The sequence below is a fragment of the Perca fluviatilis genome, chromosome 10, assembly GCF_010015445.1.
Source record: "Perca fluviatilis chromosome 10, GENO_Pfluv_1.0, whole genome shotgun sequence".
NCBI classification, from domain to species: domain Eukaryota; kingdom Metazoa; phylum Chordata; class Actinopteri; order Perciformes; family Percidae; genus Perca; species Perca fluviatilis.
Genome location: NC_053121.1, coordinates 15,940,555 through 15,959,011, shown reverse-complemented (window position 1 = coordinate 15,959,011; position 18,457 = coordinate 15,940,555). Strand labels below are relative to the sequence as shown.

General features: G+C 41.1%; 1 protein-coding gene across 3 annotated transcripts in view; it reads right to left on the bottom strand.

The window, feature by feature from the left end:
• Window positions 1-251: 251 nt before the first annotated feature.
• Window positions 252-18,457, bottom strand: part of pdlim7 (PDZ and LIM domain 7) — a 37,749-nt gene continuing 19,543 nt past the window's right edge. For 2 of the 3 annotated variants that reach the window (XM_039812811.1, XM_039812814.1), the window contains exons 4-11: window positions 18,342-18,369; window positions 17,247-17,440; window positions 7,589-7,641; window positions 7,110-7,353; window positions 4,846-5,026; window positions 4,615-4,735; window positions 2,037-2,152; window positions 252-1,731 (exon numbers count right to left, since the gene is read on the bottom strand). In XM_039812811.1, coding sequence (XP_039668745.1) covers window positions 1,645-1,731; window positions 2,037-2,152; window positions 4,615-4,735; window positions 4,846-5,026; window positions 7,110-7,353; window positions 7,589-7,641; window positions 17,247-17,440; window positions 18,342-18,369 — 1,024 coding nt within the window. In that variant the 3' untranslated portion in view covers window positions 252-1,644. The remainder of the gene's footprint in view (window positions 1,732-2,036; window positions 2,153-4,614; window positions 4,736-4,845; window positions 5,027-7,109; window positions 7,354-7,588; window positions 7,642-17,246; window positions 17,441-18,341; window positions 18,370-18,457) is intronic. The other variant, XM_039812812.1, reaches the window with a different exon arrangement.

The window sequence follows — 18,457 nt, the reverse complement described above, 5'->3', positions numbered from 1 at the left end:
TTCACTTGAAACATGAACTGGTACTGATTATCGTTTCATATTGTCAGCCTTCGAAGACTTCAACATCACCGATTATAAAATGTTTAAAGGAATACTTGGACATTTTGGAAAACACTGTTTATAACTTCTGTGGTGAGTTTGATGAAAAGGTCAACCAGATTAGCATAGCATAGAGCTACAACTATTTGTTCAACATGGTTAACATCTGGAGTAAAAGAATACTTAATTCAGACGACTAATGACTACAAGGCTGTTGTAAAATTATTTATTTCTACATCAACATTGTAAGGATTCACTAGGCTTGTGGTTACAACAGCTGTTAGTTTAAAAGCACTTATTGTATTCACAACAAAACTGAGCGAAAACATCAGAAAGTCCATTGCCCTCTCGTTGTGGAGGTGTTGGTGAGAGCGAAGACAGCCAAATCATCAGTCAATAGAAAATCTTACAGATGGATTCACCTCAAAAGAACGTGTCAGCTCAGTGTTCTGCCCCAGCTCTTGGCATTACTAAAATATTAACAGCTATGAAAAAAAAACGACAACACTTACAGGCCCGTTCTGAAGCAATATAAATACAAATTCACCATGACTTGAAAGTACTCCAAGGAATAATCGCAATATCATATAGTAATATGGAGGACAAGATCTAAATGATTTTCTTTCCCTACATTAAAGGGATAGTTCAGCTTTTTAGAAGTGTGTTTGTGTGAGGTACTTATCCATAGTCAGTGTATCACAGTAGAGGACTGTTAGCATGCGACTTTCCTTTTTATGGATAGTCGGTACTCTGTCCAATAAATGATCATTTCAAAAGCTTTGACATTTAAAACAAGAATGGCCCTTTCTTTTTGTCACCCACACGTGTCACTATTAAAATTGGATCAATTGAGGATTATTACGTGACTCACAAATTACAGTTAACTATATTTCTCATTTGGCTCTGGCAAATTTAAAGCACATACTGCAGCTAGTGCTTCTGTGGAGAGGTGCAGGGGTCCAGTCAAGCAGAAATGGGGGGTGTCCCATTTCTGCTTGACTGGACCCCCATTACGTCAATAAGCACTGCAGTAAGAGTCAGAGTGCCAGGGTCCTGAATGGGGCCACCACTTCTCTACACGCTAGTACCGGAGTACTGGCAGATCATTACTGCAATTTGTGAGATTATTAAAGGCTAAATGACTCCTCCAACTTGAAAGATACTGATTTGATCTTACTTCGGACTGAACGAGGATGAGATTAGTAGAGTCGTGAGAGTTCTTAACTAACAACTACAATTTAATCTAGATAAACTCCAGCTGCACTTTTTAATGTTTGATCTGAACATGACAAGTTAGTGATGACATAAAACAATTCCTTGACTACTTCCAGTTATACAACACAGCATTTGGTATTACAGGCAGTATCATGTGAACTGTCCTATTAGCACAGCGAAGTAACGCGTAGTGCATAAAGCTAACAGTAAGCCTCAAATGTAGAAACAAAGTCTGTAGGATAGGAAAAAAAAGACTAGTGTAACTAGGTGTGTGGCTGGCAAAGAAGAGATGTAGCGTGTGTACGAGTGTGCCAGAGGGCGGAGTGTGGTAAAGAGTAGGGAGAGAGAGAGAAGTGTTAATTCCTCTGAAGATGAAGCTCACTCACTCTCTCACACTGGAGCAAAGGCATGGCCTTTGCACAGGGGCTTATCCTTCTTCGAGTAGAACGTCTTCCCCTCCAGGTTGATTTGGCAGAGCTTTAAAGATGAAAGGAGACAGAGAGAGACAGATTGGGAAACCAGGGCAGAGTAGATCTCAGACCTTAACATTGTGTTTTCTACTGGGCAGAGACAGCTTATATTATTTACTTGACTGCATTTACTTTCAGTTTTCTTCACAGAATGACAAAAAGATGGAGAGAGTGACAGACTGCAGGTGATAGAGAGAGACTCAAGGTCCAGAGGTGAAGGCAGATTTTGCAGGCGGCATTGTCGCTGGGACAGACAGAAGAGATGGGCCAAAGAGAACTCCACAGAGAGCCATATCAATCAAAATGACTTACAGCACAGACGAAGCACGTATCGTGCCAGCTGTAGCCCAAGGCCTCCAGAAACCGATCGCCGGCATCAATCTTGAAGTCACAGCCATGGCATTTGGTGCCAAACATCTTCTCATAGTCTGGAGAGAGAAAGGTGAGGAGAGGTGGTGAGTGGCAGAGATATGTGAGATAACCATCAGAATTAAGTTCATTCAAAAGAGCTTTTATCATCCTCGAAATCAGATCAAGCATGGTCCATGGCCTCCACGATCGCCTTATGTAAACATCACTTAGCCTTTATAGGATGTTCTGGAGCAGTGTGGAATAGGCGCACACACACACACACACACACACACACACACACACACACACACACACACACACACACACACACACACACACACACACACACACACACACACACACACACACACACACACACACACACACACACACACACACACACACACACACACACACACACACACACACACACACACACACACACACACACTTTGAAGCCAAATGTTGGTGCTTCCCCTCATTGGACATTTGATACTTTGCTGTTTGTGTTATTTTGTCCACCCACTGTACATTAGTGCTTTTCCAGAGTGGAAGGGAGGGATTAGGAGGAGGTGAAATTGCTCCAGATACTTAAGTGGATTTGCCACTCTCTTTCATCACAAGGACTCTGGGGAAAGTGTCAGGTTATGATGCTGCTTCTCAAGAGTGAGTGGGTGAGACCTGCACCATCCCTGAAAGATGCTGAGGCAGCAGAATATTTATCAGAGCTAAAGGCATTATTCAGAGTATGAGTACTCGGGCTCTGGCTTCGCCTCTGATAAAGCAGCGAGGCTCAGTAGTAAGCGAGAGGCACGCGGCCCCGCTAAATCATTTACAGCATAATAGAAGAGCACACACCATTCATAAAATCCAATAGAGAAATGTATGAAGTAAACTGGAGCTAAATAGATTATAGCAGATGAAAACATCACACTTTATGATTGACTGTGGTACGCGCCAAGAGATTCATGATGTAGGCTCACGCCAAACCCCACAGCAAAGCAATGTTTTACAAATAGTTTGATAAAAAAAAATAAGAAAATGATTTAAGCTAAACTGGAGAGGGAACACCCTGCAGTGAGCCATTTTTTTCCTCAAAAGAAACAAATTTATCAGAAAATGCAGCATGCACCATGAACCACAGTGTACTTAGCTATGGCATCCATCTAACGTATCAAATAAGCTTGATCACAAACTTAATGCTACGTGGCAGGGTGTCTTGTTAGATTCTTGGGTGTAGATGTGTTTCATATTATTAAAAAATAATTAAAAATTCATAGTATAGTAGTAAAATAGTAAAAATTCATAGTATGGTATGTCGAAAAAAATGTCATAGAATAGCATGTCAAAAAAAGTGAAAAAGTTATAGTATAATATGTCGAAAAAAGTCCTAGAATAGCACGTTGAAAAAAAAGGGATAAAGTCATAGTATAGCATGTCGAAAAAAGTAACAAAATAGTCATAGTACAGCATGTCAAAAAATGTCATAGTATAGTATGTTGAAAAAAGTGATAAAAAAGTCATAGTATGTCAAATAAAGTGATAAAAAAGTCATAGCATAGTATGACAAAAAAGGTATAAAAAAGTCCAAGTATAGCATGACAAAAAAGTCAAAGTATAGCATGACAAAAAAAGTGATAAAAAAAGTCATAGTATGTCGAAAAAAGTGATAAAAAAGTCATAGTATTGTATGTCGAAAAAGGTCATAGTATAGCATGTCAAAAAAGTGATAAAAAGTTATAGTATGTTAAAAAAAGTGATAAGAGAGACTGGAGTACAACCTTTCTCTTCATTCCTGTAATGTAGGTCTTGAAACTAACTGCACTATACAGGATTTGATCACTCAACCTTCTGTCTTCCAATCATTCTCTTATCACCCTAAGATATCTGACCGGACATATGCTTGTTTTTGTCAATTGCCTCTTTCACCTAGTATATTGGACCACAAAACTTACTGAAACATATAGGATTTGAACACTCAACCTTCTGTCTTCCAATCGAAAAAAAGTGATAGAAGAGACTGACAACTTTTCTCTTCATCTATTTGTATTCTTCATTCCTGTAATGTATGTCCTGAACATAATTGCATCATACAGGACTTGAACACTCAACCTTGAAAAACAATCATGAAAAGGGACAGCCTGGACTGGGTATCAAACCTGGGTCAGAATCTGCAGTGACTACTTGCTATTTGCTTGTTGGTAGCAGTTTTAACCACTGAGCCATTGCGCCAACGAAGAATTTAAGATGAAAACACTAAGCATAGTATATTTGGGGAAAAAACAAAAAAACATTAAAAAGTCAAAATGCAGTACGTCAAAAAAAAAGTCCTAGTATAGTATGTCAAAAAAGTGATAAATAAGTCATGGTATAGTATGATGAAAAAAGTGATAAAAAAGTGATAGTATAGCATGTCAAAAAAAGTGATAGTATAGCATGACAAAAAAAGTGATAAAAAAAAAAAAGTCATAGTATTGTATGTCGGAAAAAAAACGTCAATCAGCATTCACACAATGACTGCAACGGTTCAATTTCTTACCTTTCTCACAGTAGGGCTCGCCCTCCTCCATGTAGAAGGCTTGGTTCCTGATGGGAGTCTTGCAGGCCGCACACTTGAAACACTGAACATGGTAGGTCATCTTCAGGGCATGCATGATTTCCTGAGAAAAGGAGAAAAGGTTGTACCACATCGGATACAGTATATCTTTTGCACAGAGAAATCACCACCTTTGAAACTGGTTTGTGTTTTCAGTAATAGTGCAGTTCGTACCCCTGTAATCTTCTTTTTGCACTTGGCGCAGTTAGGAGCGTATCGGTTATCGTGGCACTTGGTACAGTAGACAGACCCTCGCTCCTCGAAGAAGCCCCCCTCATCCAGGACCGCCTTACACTGTGAACACGTAAACTCCTCCGGGTGCCAAGAACGACCCAGCGCTACCAGATACCGACCCCTGGAACACACACACACACACGTTGACAACAGTTCCTCTGGAACACACACACACACACACACACACACACACACACACACACACACACACACACACACACACACACACACACACACACACACACACACACACACACACACACACACACACACACACACACACACACACACACACACACACACACACACACGTTGATAACAGTTCCACTGGAACACACACACGTTGACAACAGTTCACCGACACACACGTACAAACAGTCCACTGGAACAACACACATTGACAACAGTACTGGAACACACACAACACACATTGACAACAGTTCACACACACACACACACACACGTTGACAACAGTTCCACTGGAACACACACACACACCACAAACCCGGAAACACACACACACTTGACAACAGTCCTGGAACAAAAACATTGACAAAGTTCCACTGGAACACACACACAACACACACAACAACACACACAAACTTGAACAGTTCCACTGGAACACACACACACACACTTGACAACAGTTCCACTGAATAAATACATACATTGACAAAGTTCCACTGGAAACACACACACACACACACACAACGTTGACAAAGTTCCACTGGAACACACACACACGTTGATAACAGTTCCATAGGACACACACACACACAACGTTGACAACAGTTCCACTGGACACACACACACACACATTGACAACAGTTCCACACTGAACACACACACACGTTGACAACAATTCCAGGAACACACACACCCGTTGACAACAGTTCATGCACACACACACATACGTTGACAACAGTTCCACTGGAACAAACAAAAAAAAAAAAAAAATACGTTGACAACATTCACTGGAACACACACACACAACACGTTGACAACAGTTCCACGGAAAAAAAAAAAAAAAAAAAAAAACGTTGACAACAGTTCCACTGGAACACACACACATACGTTGACAACAGTTCACTGGAACAACACAAAAACACGTTGACAACAGTTCCACTGGAACACACAAAAACACGTTGACAACAGTTCCACTGGAACAAAACACACGTTGACAACAGTCCACTGGAAACAAAAAAACAAAAAAAATACGTTGACAACAGTTCCACTGGAAACACACACACACACGTTGACAACAGTTCCACTGGAACACACACACACACGTTGACAACAGTTCCACTGGAACACAACACACACGTTGACAACAGTTCCACTGGAACACACACACACGTTGACAACAGTTCCACTGGAACACACACCTCTTGCAACAGTCCACTGGAACACACACACACACAACATCACGGAACACACACACACCCGCGTTGACAACAGTTCACTGGAACACACAACCTTAACAGTTCCACTGGAAACACACACACCACTTGACAACATTCACTGAACAAACATACTTGACAACAGTTCCACTACACAAACAACCCGTTGACAACAGTTCCACTGGACACAAACCACTTGACACAGTTCACTGGAACACACACACACCCGACCATACTGGAACACACACACACACACACACACACACACACAACACTTCACAGTTACTGGAACACACACACACACACACACACACACACACACACACACACACAACACACACACACACACAACACACACACAACTAAAACACCACAACAACTAACACAATACATAAACACATCTACAACAGTCCACATGGACACACACACACACACTACAACAGTCCACTGGAACACACACTTACAACGCACGGAACACACACACACACGCGTTGACAACAGTACCACTGGAACAACACACACACACACACACAAACAACGTTGACACCAGTTCCACTGGATCACACACACATACACACACACATTCCTCTGGTTTCTTGCAAAAGTGACCAGAATAAGAACTAAGGTTTCTTTATTATCTGTGAAATGAGGTTTAAGTCAGGATGATGCTGGTCTTCAGTGATAACAAGATGTCTCCAGATTGTGTTAATTAGCTGACTGACTAAATTTGCCAGAACTTGAACGTATTTTTACTCTGGTGAAATGAATCAAACTGTCCCCATTGATGTGGCGGTGCGGTCTCACCTTATGATTTTGTTGCAGGCGCCACATAGCGGGGTCCTCCCGCCGTCTTCGGGTGCCTGCTGCGCTGCCTGCAGGATGGAGCTGCGGTTCTGCATAGGCGTCGGCTGGACCGGCTGCTGGTGCTGGGTCACGACGGTGCTGGTCTTGTCCGGGCGATAGCGGTCGGCGAAATTAGGGTCAGTGACCCACGGCGGTCGAGATGAAGGACCTGAAGTGCCTGCTGCCGCAACTGCAGTCTTGGAGCCTGGGCCAGAAAAAAAATAAATAAAAAAATGCTTTGCAAGAGATTTGTTTTGGAATTAGAAGACTTTTTTGGAATTCCTACACACGCTCCCTCCAGGTGTATGTTGTAACAGTTTTGGGCATCACGTTGTTGCTGCTGACGCTCATGTATCGGAACTTAATAAGAATCTATTAGCACAACCTCTACTGGATGCTGCTGGGGTTCTTTCTACGCATCAGCAGGAGCAGAAACTCACCATCTGGTTTAGCTTCTGCCTGGGCCTTGGCAGGTGAGGGAGTTGGCTCAAGGCTGTGGGGAGAAAATGACTAATTAGAAAGAGCACACACACACACACACACACACACACACACACACACACACACAAAACATGTTTGAATATCAGCAGCCTGTCTCCATTGCATTGTGCCACAGATTATTAATGTGTGAATGATCATAAGAATCATCATTAATATAAAAATCAGTATCAACAGGATTAGCATGGGTTTCTCACCTGTTGTTGTGGTAGAGTGGTAGAATTCAGGTGAATGTTAAAGAATATACACTAATAGAATTGGAATTGATTCGCAGGCCATTTTACATAATAACACAAGCCTTTGGGAGACTTAAATCAATCACGCCTTTCGATTGATCAATGCTGAACAACGTGGCGTGCGTTCGGTAAAGACATTAAAAGATCCACTACGCTAATGAGCGCAATCCGAAAGCTCAACGCCGTGGATTGATTGACGTCACTCACGGGCAAAGTTAGAGAACGAGAAACCGTCAGATTTGGATGCAGAAATCGCTTCAAGCGTGCATTGTGCAGGAGTGTTGAAATAAAGAGCCGTTTCTACATTTCAAAGTTCTGTTACCGCCAGCAAGCGTCACTATATTCAGAAAATCTTCAAACCATGACTGAGATGAAGAAGAAAGAAAAAAATAAACTTCTGAGCAAAGAAAGTGAGCTGTGGAGACGTCTTATCTTGGGAAAAATATATATATATATATAACACCGCCTTGGGCATCCATCATGTTTACATCATCAGCTGTGCCATCTACAATACACTAATGAAAGATGATGAAATCATTTCTCATTTGCAAGGAAAAAGAAAATGTGAAATGAATTTCACTGCCACAACCTTGTTCTATAGCATCGCCTGTATCAGGTTAAGTCTGCCTATCAATTATACTCCTTATGTAGCCAAACAACTAAACACAAGAAGTTACAGAAGCAGGAGAAGTTACAGACTCACAACTGGGAGCTATTGAGCAAGAAGAAGAATAAAAAAAAAAAGTCTGCTACTTTCCAACAGCATACTCTGAAGAATAAAAGACATGTCAATAAGATGGCTTGCAGGGCTGGTGACAGAGTGGAAGTTAAAACTTTCTAAATTAAGGAAGGTAAGACCCCGTCCGTACCAGATTTTTTGGTTAAGACACTACAGCAAAACGGGGTGAAAGGAAGAGAGGAGGCTGGATGAGAAGGATCTCTGTCAGCCGGGTCAAACCAAAAGGACATGACAAATCTGTTTCAGCCCGTTTAAACACACAGACCCCGGGTTAGCTGCCCTTCACCCCCAAACACTGACAAGCCTTCCGGGACCCCAACAACTCGCAAAAACACATCCCGGTCAACACAGCGGGCGCCGGCTCCACTCCCTTGCTGTGCTGCCCTACAGGCCTGTGGCACCGACTCCTCAAACACCTCTCAGAGGTTTGTCTGGCTGCACCTCCCTCTGGTGAAGGTTGCAGGTGCAAATTAGAGTACATCCTCTACAGCTGCTTATTCCCACCTGGAGCGGCCTGGATCATGTTTTCTTGACATTTTCACTGCTTTCAACATCCTCCTCCCCCTCCTGCTCAGTGTGACGCAGGTGCACAACTCCTGCATCACAGACCGTACAGACAGGAGGGGGTGCTTTTTTTTTTTTTTTGCCTTAGAGACGCACAATAGAGTTTTGGACAGGCTGCAGAGCAGCATCCCAATATTCCCATGGAACATTTCCTTGACATTTCCTGTTCACTCTTTACACCTCATATTTCAGATTCACCTCAGGGTTTTTTTTTTTTTTTAGCTTTTCCTCTCCTGTGGGATGCATCGACCTGAGCAATGAGGAAAGTAGGAGTTTGTTGGCAGCTCAACATCCGACAGGTAAACGAGCAGGTTTTTGATTTAGAGTGAGCAAGAAGCCACCGACACATGTCACCCTCCACAGCGTGGAGCTAAAAGTGATGCAGCGGTGCAAGAACCTGGATGTGACAACTGACAAAATGTGAAACAATGGTGGCACATGTCTGAGAGGGCAGGGAGAGGCACTGCTTTTCTACAGGCAAACAAGCTCTGTCTGTCATCCCTTGTTCCTTATTAGGCATAATGCATAGACTAATAATATACAGTTTATGATATAATGTCACAAAAACTACGATGTTGCAATTAATGTATAGAGGCTGTAGTTGTTGTGGCATGTTGAAAGTAATATTTTTCCCTTCAACTATTACACACTTTGTTTGCCACTGTCCGGTGACGGTTATCTGCTGGAATGTCTCCACGTGGTTTTGGTGGCTGACTCCGGCTAACGTGACAGATTTGACATTAAGTGCGAGAGGAGCGTCTGCTTGCCGTCTGGATACACTTACTGGCACAACTAGTTAGGACTCGTTTAGTTTTAGTCACTTTATATAGTCACTTGTTTAATGATTATATATTTGGCAATACTGCCAAGTATCATTTAATTACCAATGGAAAATGTATAGCCTTTCCTAATTTCCATTTTCAGTTTTCTGTATGTAAAAAAAAATAAAAAAAATTTTTAAAACGGGACTTACTTGTTTCTTTAAAATAGCATCAACGATCTAGTTTCCTGCTGCTATTAAATTCATTATTTCTTTAAACCACAGTATGCAAGGCAGAGCACTTCTCATTCACGTTGCTATCACAACCCATTAGGCAGCATCATCTCAACCATCCCACAGTTTTCTCCTGGCCACCTAAAGGCAAACGTACATTTTGTACCTTGCCTACAGACAACATACGTTTTGAATAGTTTCCAGTTGTCATTTTTTTTAATAAATCTAAATGTGATACATGGTGCCTAACTAACAAGATACTGGTATTGATGAAAAGTTATTTCACATAAAAGTCTAGTGTGCAACTTTCCGTTAGAGCTTTTCTCTCCTATAAAAAGGCCACTCTAGTAAGTAAGTAAAGTGTATTTATATAGCACCTATTACAGAGGGAGTCACAAAGTGCTTCACAGGAAAAATAAATAAATACGTTTGTACATTAAAAACAAATCTCTAATCATAAAAATCACAATAAAATCACAGTAGATCATAGTCAAACACTACTCTACTGCAGCAATTACTCTGAACTCTAAATATGATCATGTTGGTCTTTTTATGAGGTTTTAAATACTCTCTAATCCAAGACTAAAGACTGCAATTCCTCACTGTGCACCTCTGCATTTTATGATTTTGTGTTGCCTAATTTATTGTTTTTATGCTTGACTACTTCAGATTAATTCAGATCTGCATAAATTCTAAGAAAACCATTGCTTCTACATAATCCTTTTTGTTCAGTACACTACAGAAATTGTTGTGACAGCTAACGAAAGAGATGAGAATAGTTGAAATATCAAAAGATTTATCCTTAAATAGTGAATAAACACAAAAGGAAAAAACACAGAAGAAAGGACAGAGAAGCAAGAGCTGCTTTTTTCAGATGTTTTATATTTTTGATGACAGCAGAAAAAAAACAAAAAGTACAGATTCATTTTCCTTTTCTTTCTTAATGGTTGGAGAAGCCTACGAGATGAGGGGGGGGGGGGGAAATCACAAATGAAAACTCTAAAAAGGATGAAGAACTCAATAAATGGAAACAGACAGAGATAGAGTGATAGAGAGAGACCGACAGAGATCAAAGAGGGTCTGAACTTCACAATCAAAGAAGAATAACGAACAGAAAGGCGCTTCCCACTGCTGAGACCCCCCTTCCCACCTTCCCACCGCTTAACTCCAAGTAACGCAGTGTAAAATGGAAAATAGGGCCACAGACACAGTGGTCCACAGTGATGTCAACAATCATCAAGTCAGAGATTCAGAGGGAGATCTTACACTTAGGCTCAGTATGCAAGGTTCAACTTTGGGCTTTGTCATCTAGGCTTTGTTTCTTCAATTTTTGGTTTACTTGTCTTTCTTTTTTTTTTTCTTTTTTTTCCAAACTTCTATTTCACCCCCATCTGTATCTGAAAGAGGAATTTGTTAACTGCCATTGGACGGCCGGCTATCTTCGTCGTCTTTGTCACGTAGTCGTTGCGGTGTGGCTATCGCTAGCAGGCTCTGCATCCCATGGCGTCTAGGATGCCGCTCAGGATTTGATATTGAGGGCACGAGCAGACCTGTCGTGGTGCCAATCCCTCAGACGGGCATAGCGGGGGCTCTGAATCTCAGTGAGGAACTTTTCCCTGATCGCAAGCAACAGAGATATGAAATGGAGATAGGCAGGAAGGAAATAGATTGTAGGGGAGAGAGTAAATAAATAAAGAAAGAAAGAAAGAGCATGAGAGAGCAGAAAGTAGAGTACACACACACACACACACACACAAAAGGTGAAAAAGTAGCAGAGAAATAAAACAGGTGAAACACCAAAGACAAAAAAAGGATATCAAAAAGGTCTGGAAGGCAAATGAAAGTGAAAGAATAGTTTCACAGTTTGGGAGACAGGCTTATACACTTTCTTGCCAAGAGTTAGAGGAGACAATCATATCGGTTTGTTAAATATGAAGCTAAAGCCAGCAGCCAGTTGCTTAGCTTAGTACAATGACTGGAAACAGCTAGCCTGGCTCTGTCAGGAGGTAACAAAATCCACCTACCAGCACATCTTAGGCTCACTTATTAACATGTTATTTTACCAAACAAAAACCAAAGTGTAAAAATAACACATTGTGGTTTCAAGGGCACGGTCTGCAGAGTCTGTGCTGGTTGCCTGGAAATCTCTCGATGAAGACAAGACTCCAGGGAGTTAATGTGCTCTGCTGAGAAATAGATCCATTGGTGGACAGACCTTTGGACAGAGACAGGTTAGCAGTTTCCCCCGTTTCCAGTCATTATGCTAAGTTAAGCTAACCGGCGGCTGGCTTATTAGCTGGAGTACAGACATGAAGATGGTATACATCTTCCCATCTATCTCACAGCTAGAAAGCAAAGAAGCGAATTTGCCCAATGTTGAACAAAAAAATAAATAATAAAAGTACGCCATGAAGCAGATAAGATGAATGTTCAAATAACACAAAGGCTGTACAAACCACACCACGCATGCCAGTATTTAAAGCAGCAAAATTCCAATAACAAAAAACTAAAAAGGAAGATTTAAAAGTTGAGATCATTTCTAAAATAATTGCCAAACTGAAGCTTCCACACACAAACGCACAAACACTTGTGACCGAGGAGGACGACATGTGTTCAAATCAACAATGCTCAAGCTTTTACCTGGACCTCTTCAGGATTTCATCATCTGGGTCCTGCACTGAGAGATCCAGGAGAGACACACATTAGCATGCCTTACTGATAAAGAAGGCGCTTGTCACAGACAAATAGTCAAACAGCTGATCCTGTGGCAACCCAAACACGGTAAGTACTAGTATACATTAAATGGTGCCGTTCCTACACAGCCCTCCATTGTAATAAACATGTAGATCTGTTTGTCAGACTAGATACAGTCATTAGAAAATCACTGTCATTGAAGACAGCAGCGACCTGACAGTTGAGGCCCCTCTCCACAGCCGAAATAAATGTCCACCTTTCCTGTGTCACTCACTCTGCTGTCACTCGCACCTATAGTCACTGTGATTGGAGCACAGCAGATCAACTGCTCAGTCACAGACCAGCACCTACACCTCATCGTGACTACTAGCCCACCCCTAAACCATCCCTCTCTGTTGTCTCACTCCCGAGTATGCCAGACCTGGTCCCCGACTTACTGAAGTCGGTGCCTGTGAGCTGGGCCAGGATGCGGAAGGAGCGGGACTGGGTGGTGCCAGTGCGGGGCTGCCAGTCTTCGGTGTCCTGGATCAGCCTCTTCTTGCTGCGGTCGTTGGGGATAAAACAGGCCAGGTTGTCCATCCTGAGGCCGTGCCTACACACACACACACCCAGCAGCAGCAGGCGCAGTTAACACAACCCCCATCTAGGGACTACCCACTCACACCAACCCAGCTAATCAGGTGACCTTAAAATCAAGGACATCCTGAAGAGATCATGCAATACCTAATGCTCAGCATCACGGTCACGCAATAAGCGGGCTAATGGATGTCCATTACTTAGATTTCTCATGGGCACACTGTAGACGCTCATAAATGGACATTACCACATTAGAGAACGAATTTAAAACTCTCATTATTAGAATCAATGGGAGAAGCCCTGGCAGTGCCTGGCCTAGTTTGTGGAATGTTTTACTACATATTAAAGCTTTTATTTGGATCGACAACTCAAGAAGCAGCACAAAAAACAAAAAAAAAATTGTTTTTAATTTCCAACATATTGCTTTAACAGGGTTGCAGGTCAACTGCAGCATGCATTTATCAAAAAGAAAGAGGATGAAGATGAAGGTTACTAATGAACTGATTTTACTATTTGTTCTGTAAACCGTATCTTTGAATTCACCAAAGAGCTTTAGCTCTTCTCTCATATCTAGCCTGGCCACATTAACCTAATAAGCTGACAAACCAGTCTGCAAGCAGCTGGCCCTTACTTGGACTCTTGGTACACATCATCAAAGTAAGTTGCTTCACCCCTGTAGAATAGACCAAAGACCACATAAAGACAGATTGTATTGGGTTAATAAAAGGAGAGACAGACGATAAGAGGGAAAATGAATAAATAGTAAAAGCTTTTAGACATTATGCTTCTAGTTTTGTCCTGATTGCAAATTAAAAAACTGTCCAATATAAATCGTGAGATGCTAAATGATTCTGTTTAACTGTTGAATTACCAGGAAATAGTTGCATGGATTGTAGTAGAGCAGTGGTTCCCAACCTGGAGATAGAGACCCCCCACAATGCATTTCAATATAAATCCTAGGATCAAGATATGTTTATGGTGTTAGACTTTTCTCTAATCTTTGCCTTTTTTTTTTCTTGTAAATTATTTGATAATTTAAAGTTATTCAAATAAAAAATTATTATTGTTATAATTTGTATTTATTTTTAATCACAATTGCTCACAACCAGTAAACATATGCAACCAGTGAGGGGTTGCAGGCACACGAAAAGAGGTCACAAGGTTGGGAACCACTGTAATAAAGGATGGGAATTATTGATTGTGAATGACTGAAAGCAAGCATTTTGTCTGGACTGTTAAGACAAAAAAAATAAATAAATAAAGAGATATACTAACTTCTCAAGAGTTTCCATCTGCGGCGTTAAGAGAAAAGAAGAAAACAGAAAATGAGAGACAGAGGTCAGAGTTCAGCCTTGTGTTAAACAGAAGGAAACCAGAACATGTCAATATATGGCAGAGAGGTTGTACACAACAAAAGACCAAAAGTGCTGCAGGATGCAAAAATCATGCAAGAGGTGCCACGAGACATGCCGCCATTATCAACAAGCTCTGTGAGAAAGACAGCATTGTTTCTCTGTCAAATCATCCATTGTCTCCCTGTCCCGAGATGACTCAGTCAATTTGGCACAAACCCTTTGCCCAATGCTTCGCTCACCCATGTGCACAAATGCTTTATGGTTATGTAAATGGCTGTAGCATCTGCCCCCCAAAAAAACCTTAACCTGATTCCTGTGCCATCGCAGCTAGTAAACTTTTTATTGCGCTCTGAAACCCCGTCAACAACGATAAATGCCACAGCACTGATGCATCATGATGTCAGAGAAATGCTGTACAAACAAGATCACACAAAACCTGTTTCAATCCAACAGGCCTAGGCACATTAGACATATGCTGCTCGCATCAAACGGTTTACTGTCCGGAGAGATCCAACAATGTTTTCATCAAGAGTGAGCTGACAGTTATAATTAGGCTCTATTCTTCCCAAAAATGGCCGGAGGAATGGGTTTCAGCCATGTGCAAAGAAACCTCACAACCATGATGAGGCCTCTCAAGAGTAAAACAGCATGGCTGCTTAAATAATCCAGAACCCGGGCAGTAAAAGCTTCTTCTTTTTTTTTAGGAGTGAGGCTTAATACAGCGACAGGCCACATCTCACCAATGGCTGCAGTCAGACCAGGCTACCACTACCATGACCCAAATTACAGGAACCACACTGGCCTCTCCTACATCATTTCATGCCATACTGCCATTTTCTGGATCATTTAAAAATAGGTTTTGATCCATTCCTGGAATCCTTGTAAAAACTGAAACTTACAAAAAAAAAAAAAAAGTAAAATAAAAACTGGAGGATTCTGACAACTTGTCTATGTAATTATAGCAGCAAGACTCTGGTCATGGGAGCGGTAACTTACTTTTCAATACACAGCAGAGAGGATAGCAGAAATACAACAGCTTGAAAACAATCAACTCTGAAACCAAGTTACTATTTTTTCCCCTTCTATAATTTACAACCAAAAGATCAGAAGCCAAATCTATCATCACATTTTCAAGGAGAGACTGAAGATTCACTTTTCTAACAGCAGATTGAATGTTTACTTGAGGGACACCATACGAGAAGGGCTCCATTTTAGAGTTGGTTTAGCAGTTTGAACTTTGCCCATCAAAAAAAAAAAAAAAAAAAAAAAAGATGCTCCATGATCAAGATTTTCCATCATTACTACTGTATAGCACTATCATTTAAGTAAAGAGAGAAGAATGGAATTTGGTTAGAAATAAAAATCCAAAATAAAAGGATGTTGCTGGTGACATCACCACAAAAGTATATTATTTTTAAGCATAAGGCAAACCGAGAGATGTAATTAATTGTATTATTGGAGGTATGACTTCTGACTAACGTGATATTTTACAAAGAGAAACCAAAGTGACAGAGCGAGTACTGTGACAGACAAAACAGCTTCTAAAAGCTGAAAAATACTGGACTTAAAAATGTTGCCATTTCTTTGCAACATACGACTCACTGGAAAAGCAAGATACAAGTAATAATCAGTCAATAACTCATCTGTTGAAACAGCAAATCAGTTTGAAAATTGAGTTGTTTTGCAAGAAAATATACATTGCTCAAAGCTCAAAAGGTACTACTTTTAAGCATTTGTCTCTCTTCTCTCTCACACACACTCACATAGTGAGGATGATTGGAACGAAGAGGTAAGATGGAAAAATATCTACAAAAATAAATCCTAACTACAGTTGCCAAAAACACAACCAGAGAGAAAAAAAATAAATAAAAAAAAGATATACCAGGCCTTAAAACTGTGACTGATTATTGACACAGCCTTCACTAATCTCTGTAAAACAGTCCTCATTCAATATTTCCACTGTAGAGGTCTTTCAGCTGGAGGAAGCCAGCTTGAATTGCATATGTCAGCTAAATATCCCTTGCTATGTTGCTAACAAAGGGTTTGATTTTATCTGTATGATAAAGGCCAACAAGATCATTTGGGTCCTTTTGACAAAAAGGTTTGACAACCTCCTCCTTTTTCCCCAAAATTAATCTACGGCCAAAGTTCTCATATGCTTGCTTTTTTTACATTGTTGACAGACAGTGGAGTAATTAAGTATATCTCAGCAGTGAGTCAGCATTAATTTTCTTAAGTTTATCCTTTATGGAAGGTTTCCTAAAATCTGTGACACAATGTTGGCAATACACTGAAGCCAATTCTTAACATAATGCAGTTTGGAAATCCTGAAGGAGTAATTTTCTCTTTAGTGTAAAACCAGAATAATGAGACATCAGAACCATTAAACCACATTAGTCACATTGTGGTTCCAAAGGGAATAGGGTTTCTTTATCCACCTACCCATTCTGTGGCTGCTGCGTACTGGCACGGCCCTGTGAGCTCTGGGTGTTAAGTTTAGGGGAGTAGGCCACAGGTTTAATAGCAGGTCCTGAGTTGGCACTACCACCTGCTGTAAATGGCCTCGCCATCTTGTTAATGGTTGTGCTGGGGGCAAAGGAGTACTTTGGCTGAACAGAAGCCGGAGAAAACAAGTCCTATGGGGGTGTGGGAGAGGGAGACAGTGCAGCACAGCACACAACATGCGGTTAGACATTTTTGACACACCGTGAAAGTTTCTTCTGCTGTTGCACAATCCCAAGCTTTATATTAAGCAAGCTTCCAACGCAGCCCAATATTTGTGTGTGCAAATGATTACTCCGGGCTTCAGGAGCAGCTCTGTTAAAGCCTGCAGGCTTTTCTCGGTGCATGGAAGAAGTGCTTAAATGGTGCGAGCACAGCCATTTTATTTGTGTTGGCAGTCTGCCACGGACTGGCTAAAGTAATCTGCTACTGCTGGTATAAGCAAAATGCTCACATTGAGAAATTGTCATATTTGACTGACATGTCTCACTAATGAGATTTCGCCCTGAGCATTATGCATGGACTGCAAAAGAACACCTACTAAAAATGGAACATTGACTTTGTGAGAAGTATTATGTTCTTGCTGCTTTACTAAAAACGAGGTGCAGCACAAAGCAGTTCATGGCACCATTGTACTGTTCACACAGTATTCAGTCAAGTAGCTGTCAAGAGGTTTGACAGTGAAACTAAATGCATCAGTATTACTCTGGCTTCAGGGATTGTGCAAGGCATCACGAAATAAACCACAGGAAATTCCAAAAGCAATATTCACAACACTCCATCCAGCAAACAACTTGTTTAGCGACTCACTGATGCTTTGCTAATGCACAGTGCATGGACTCTGCGAGAGCTCGACAGGTGACTCGAGTGAATCAGATGAATTTAAACACAAAGTGACAGAACACACTGTTGAAGCCAATTGTGAGCAATGATTAAAGGAAGTTTCAAATGCAATAGTCCAGTAGCAGACCATGCCAAAGCATCCAATTGTTCATACAAATGTGTGCTCAATGTTTCAGACAAATATAGTCCTACCTTCTGGTCTCCACCTGCTTTGAAAGCTCTGTGAAAAGAAGAGACAGGGGCAGGTATTAGTGTATGAATGGGTGAATGAGAGGCAAATTGTAAAGCGCTTTGTCGTAAGGTAGAAA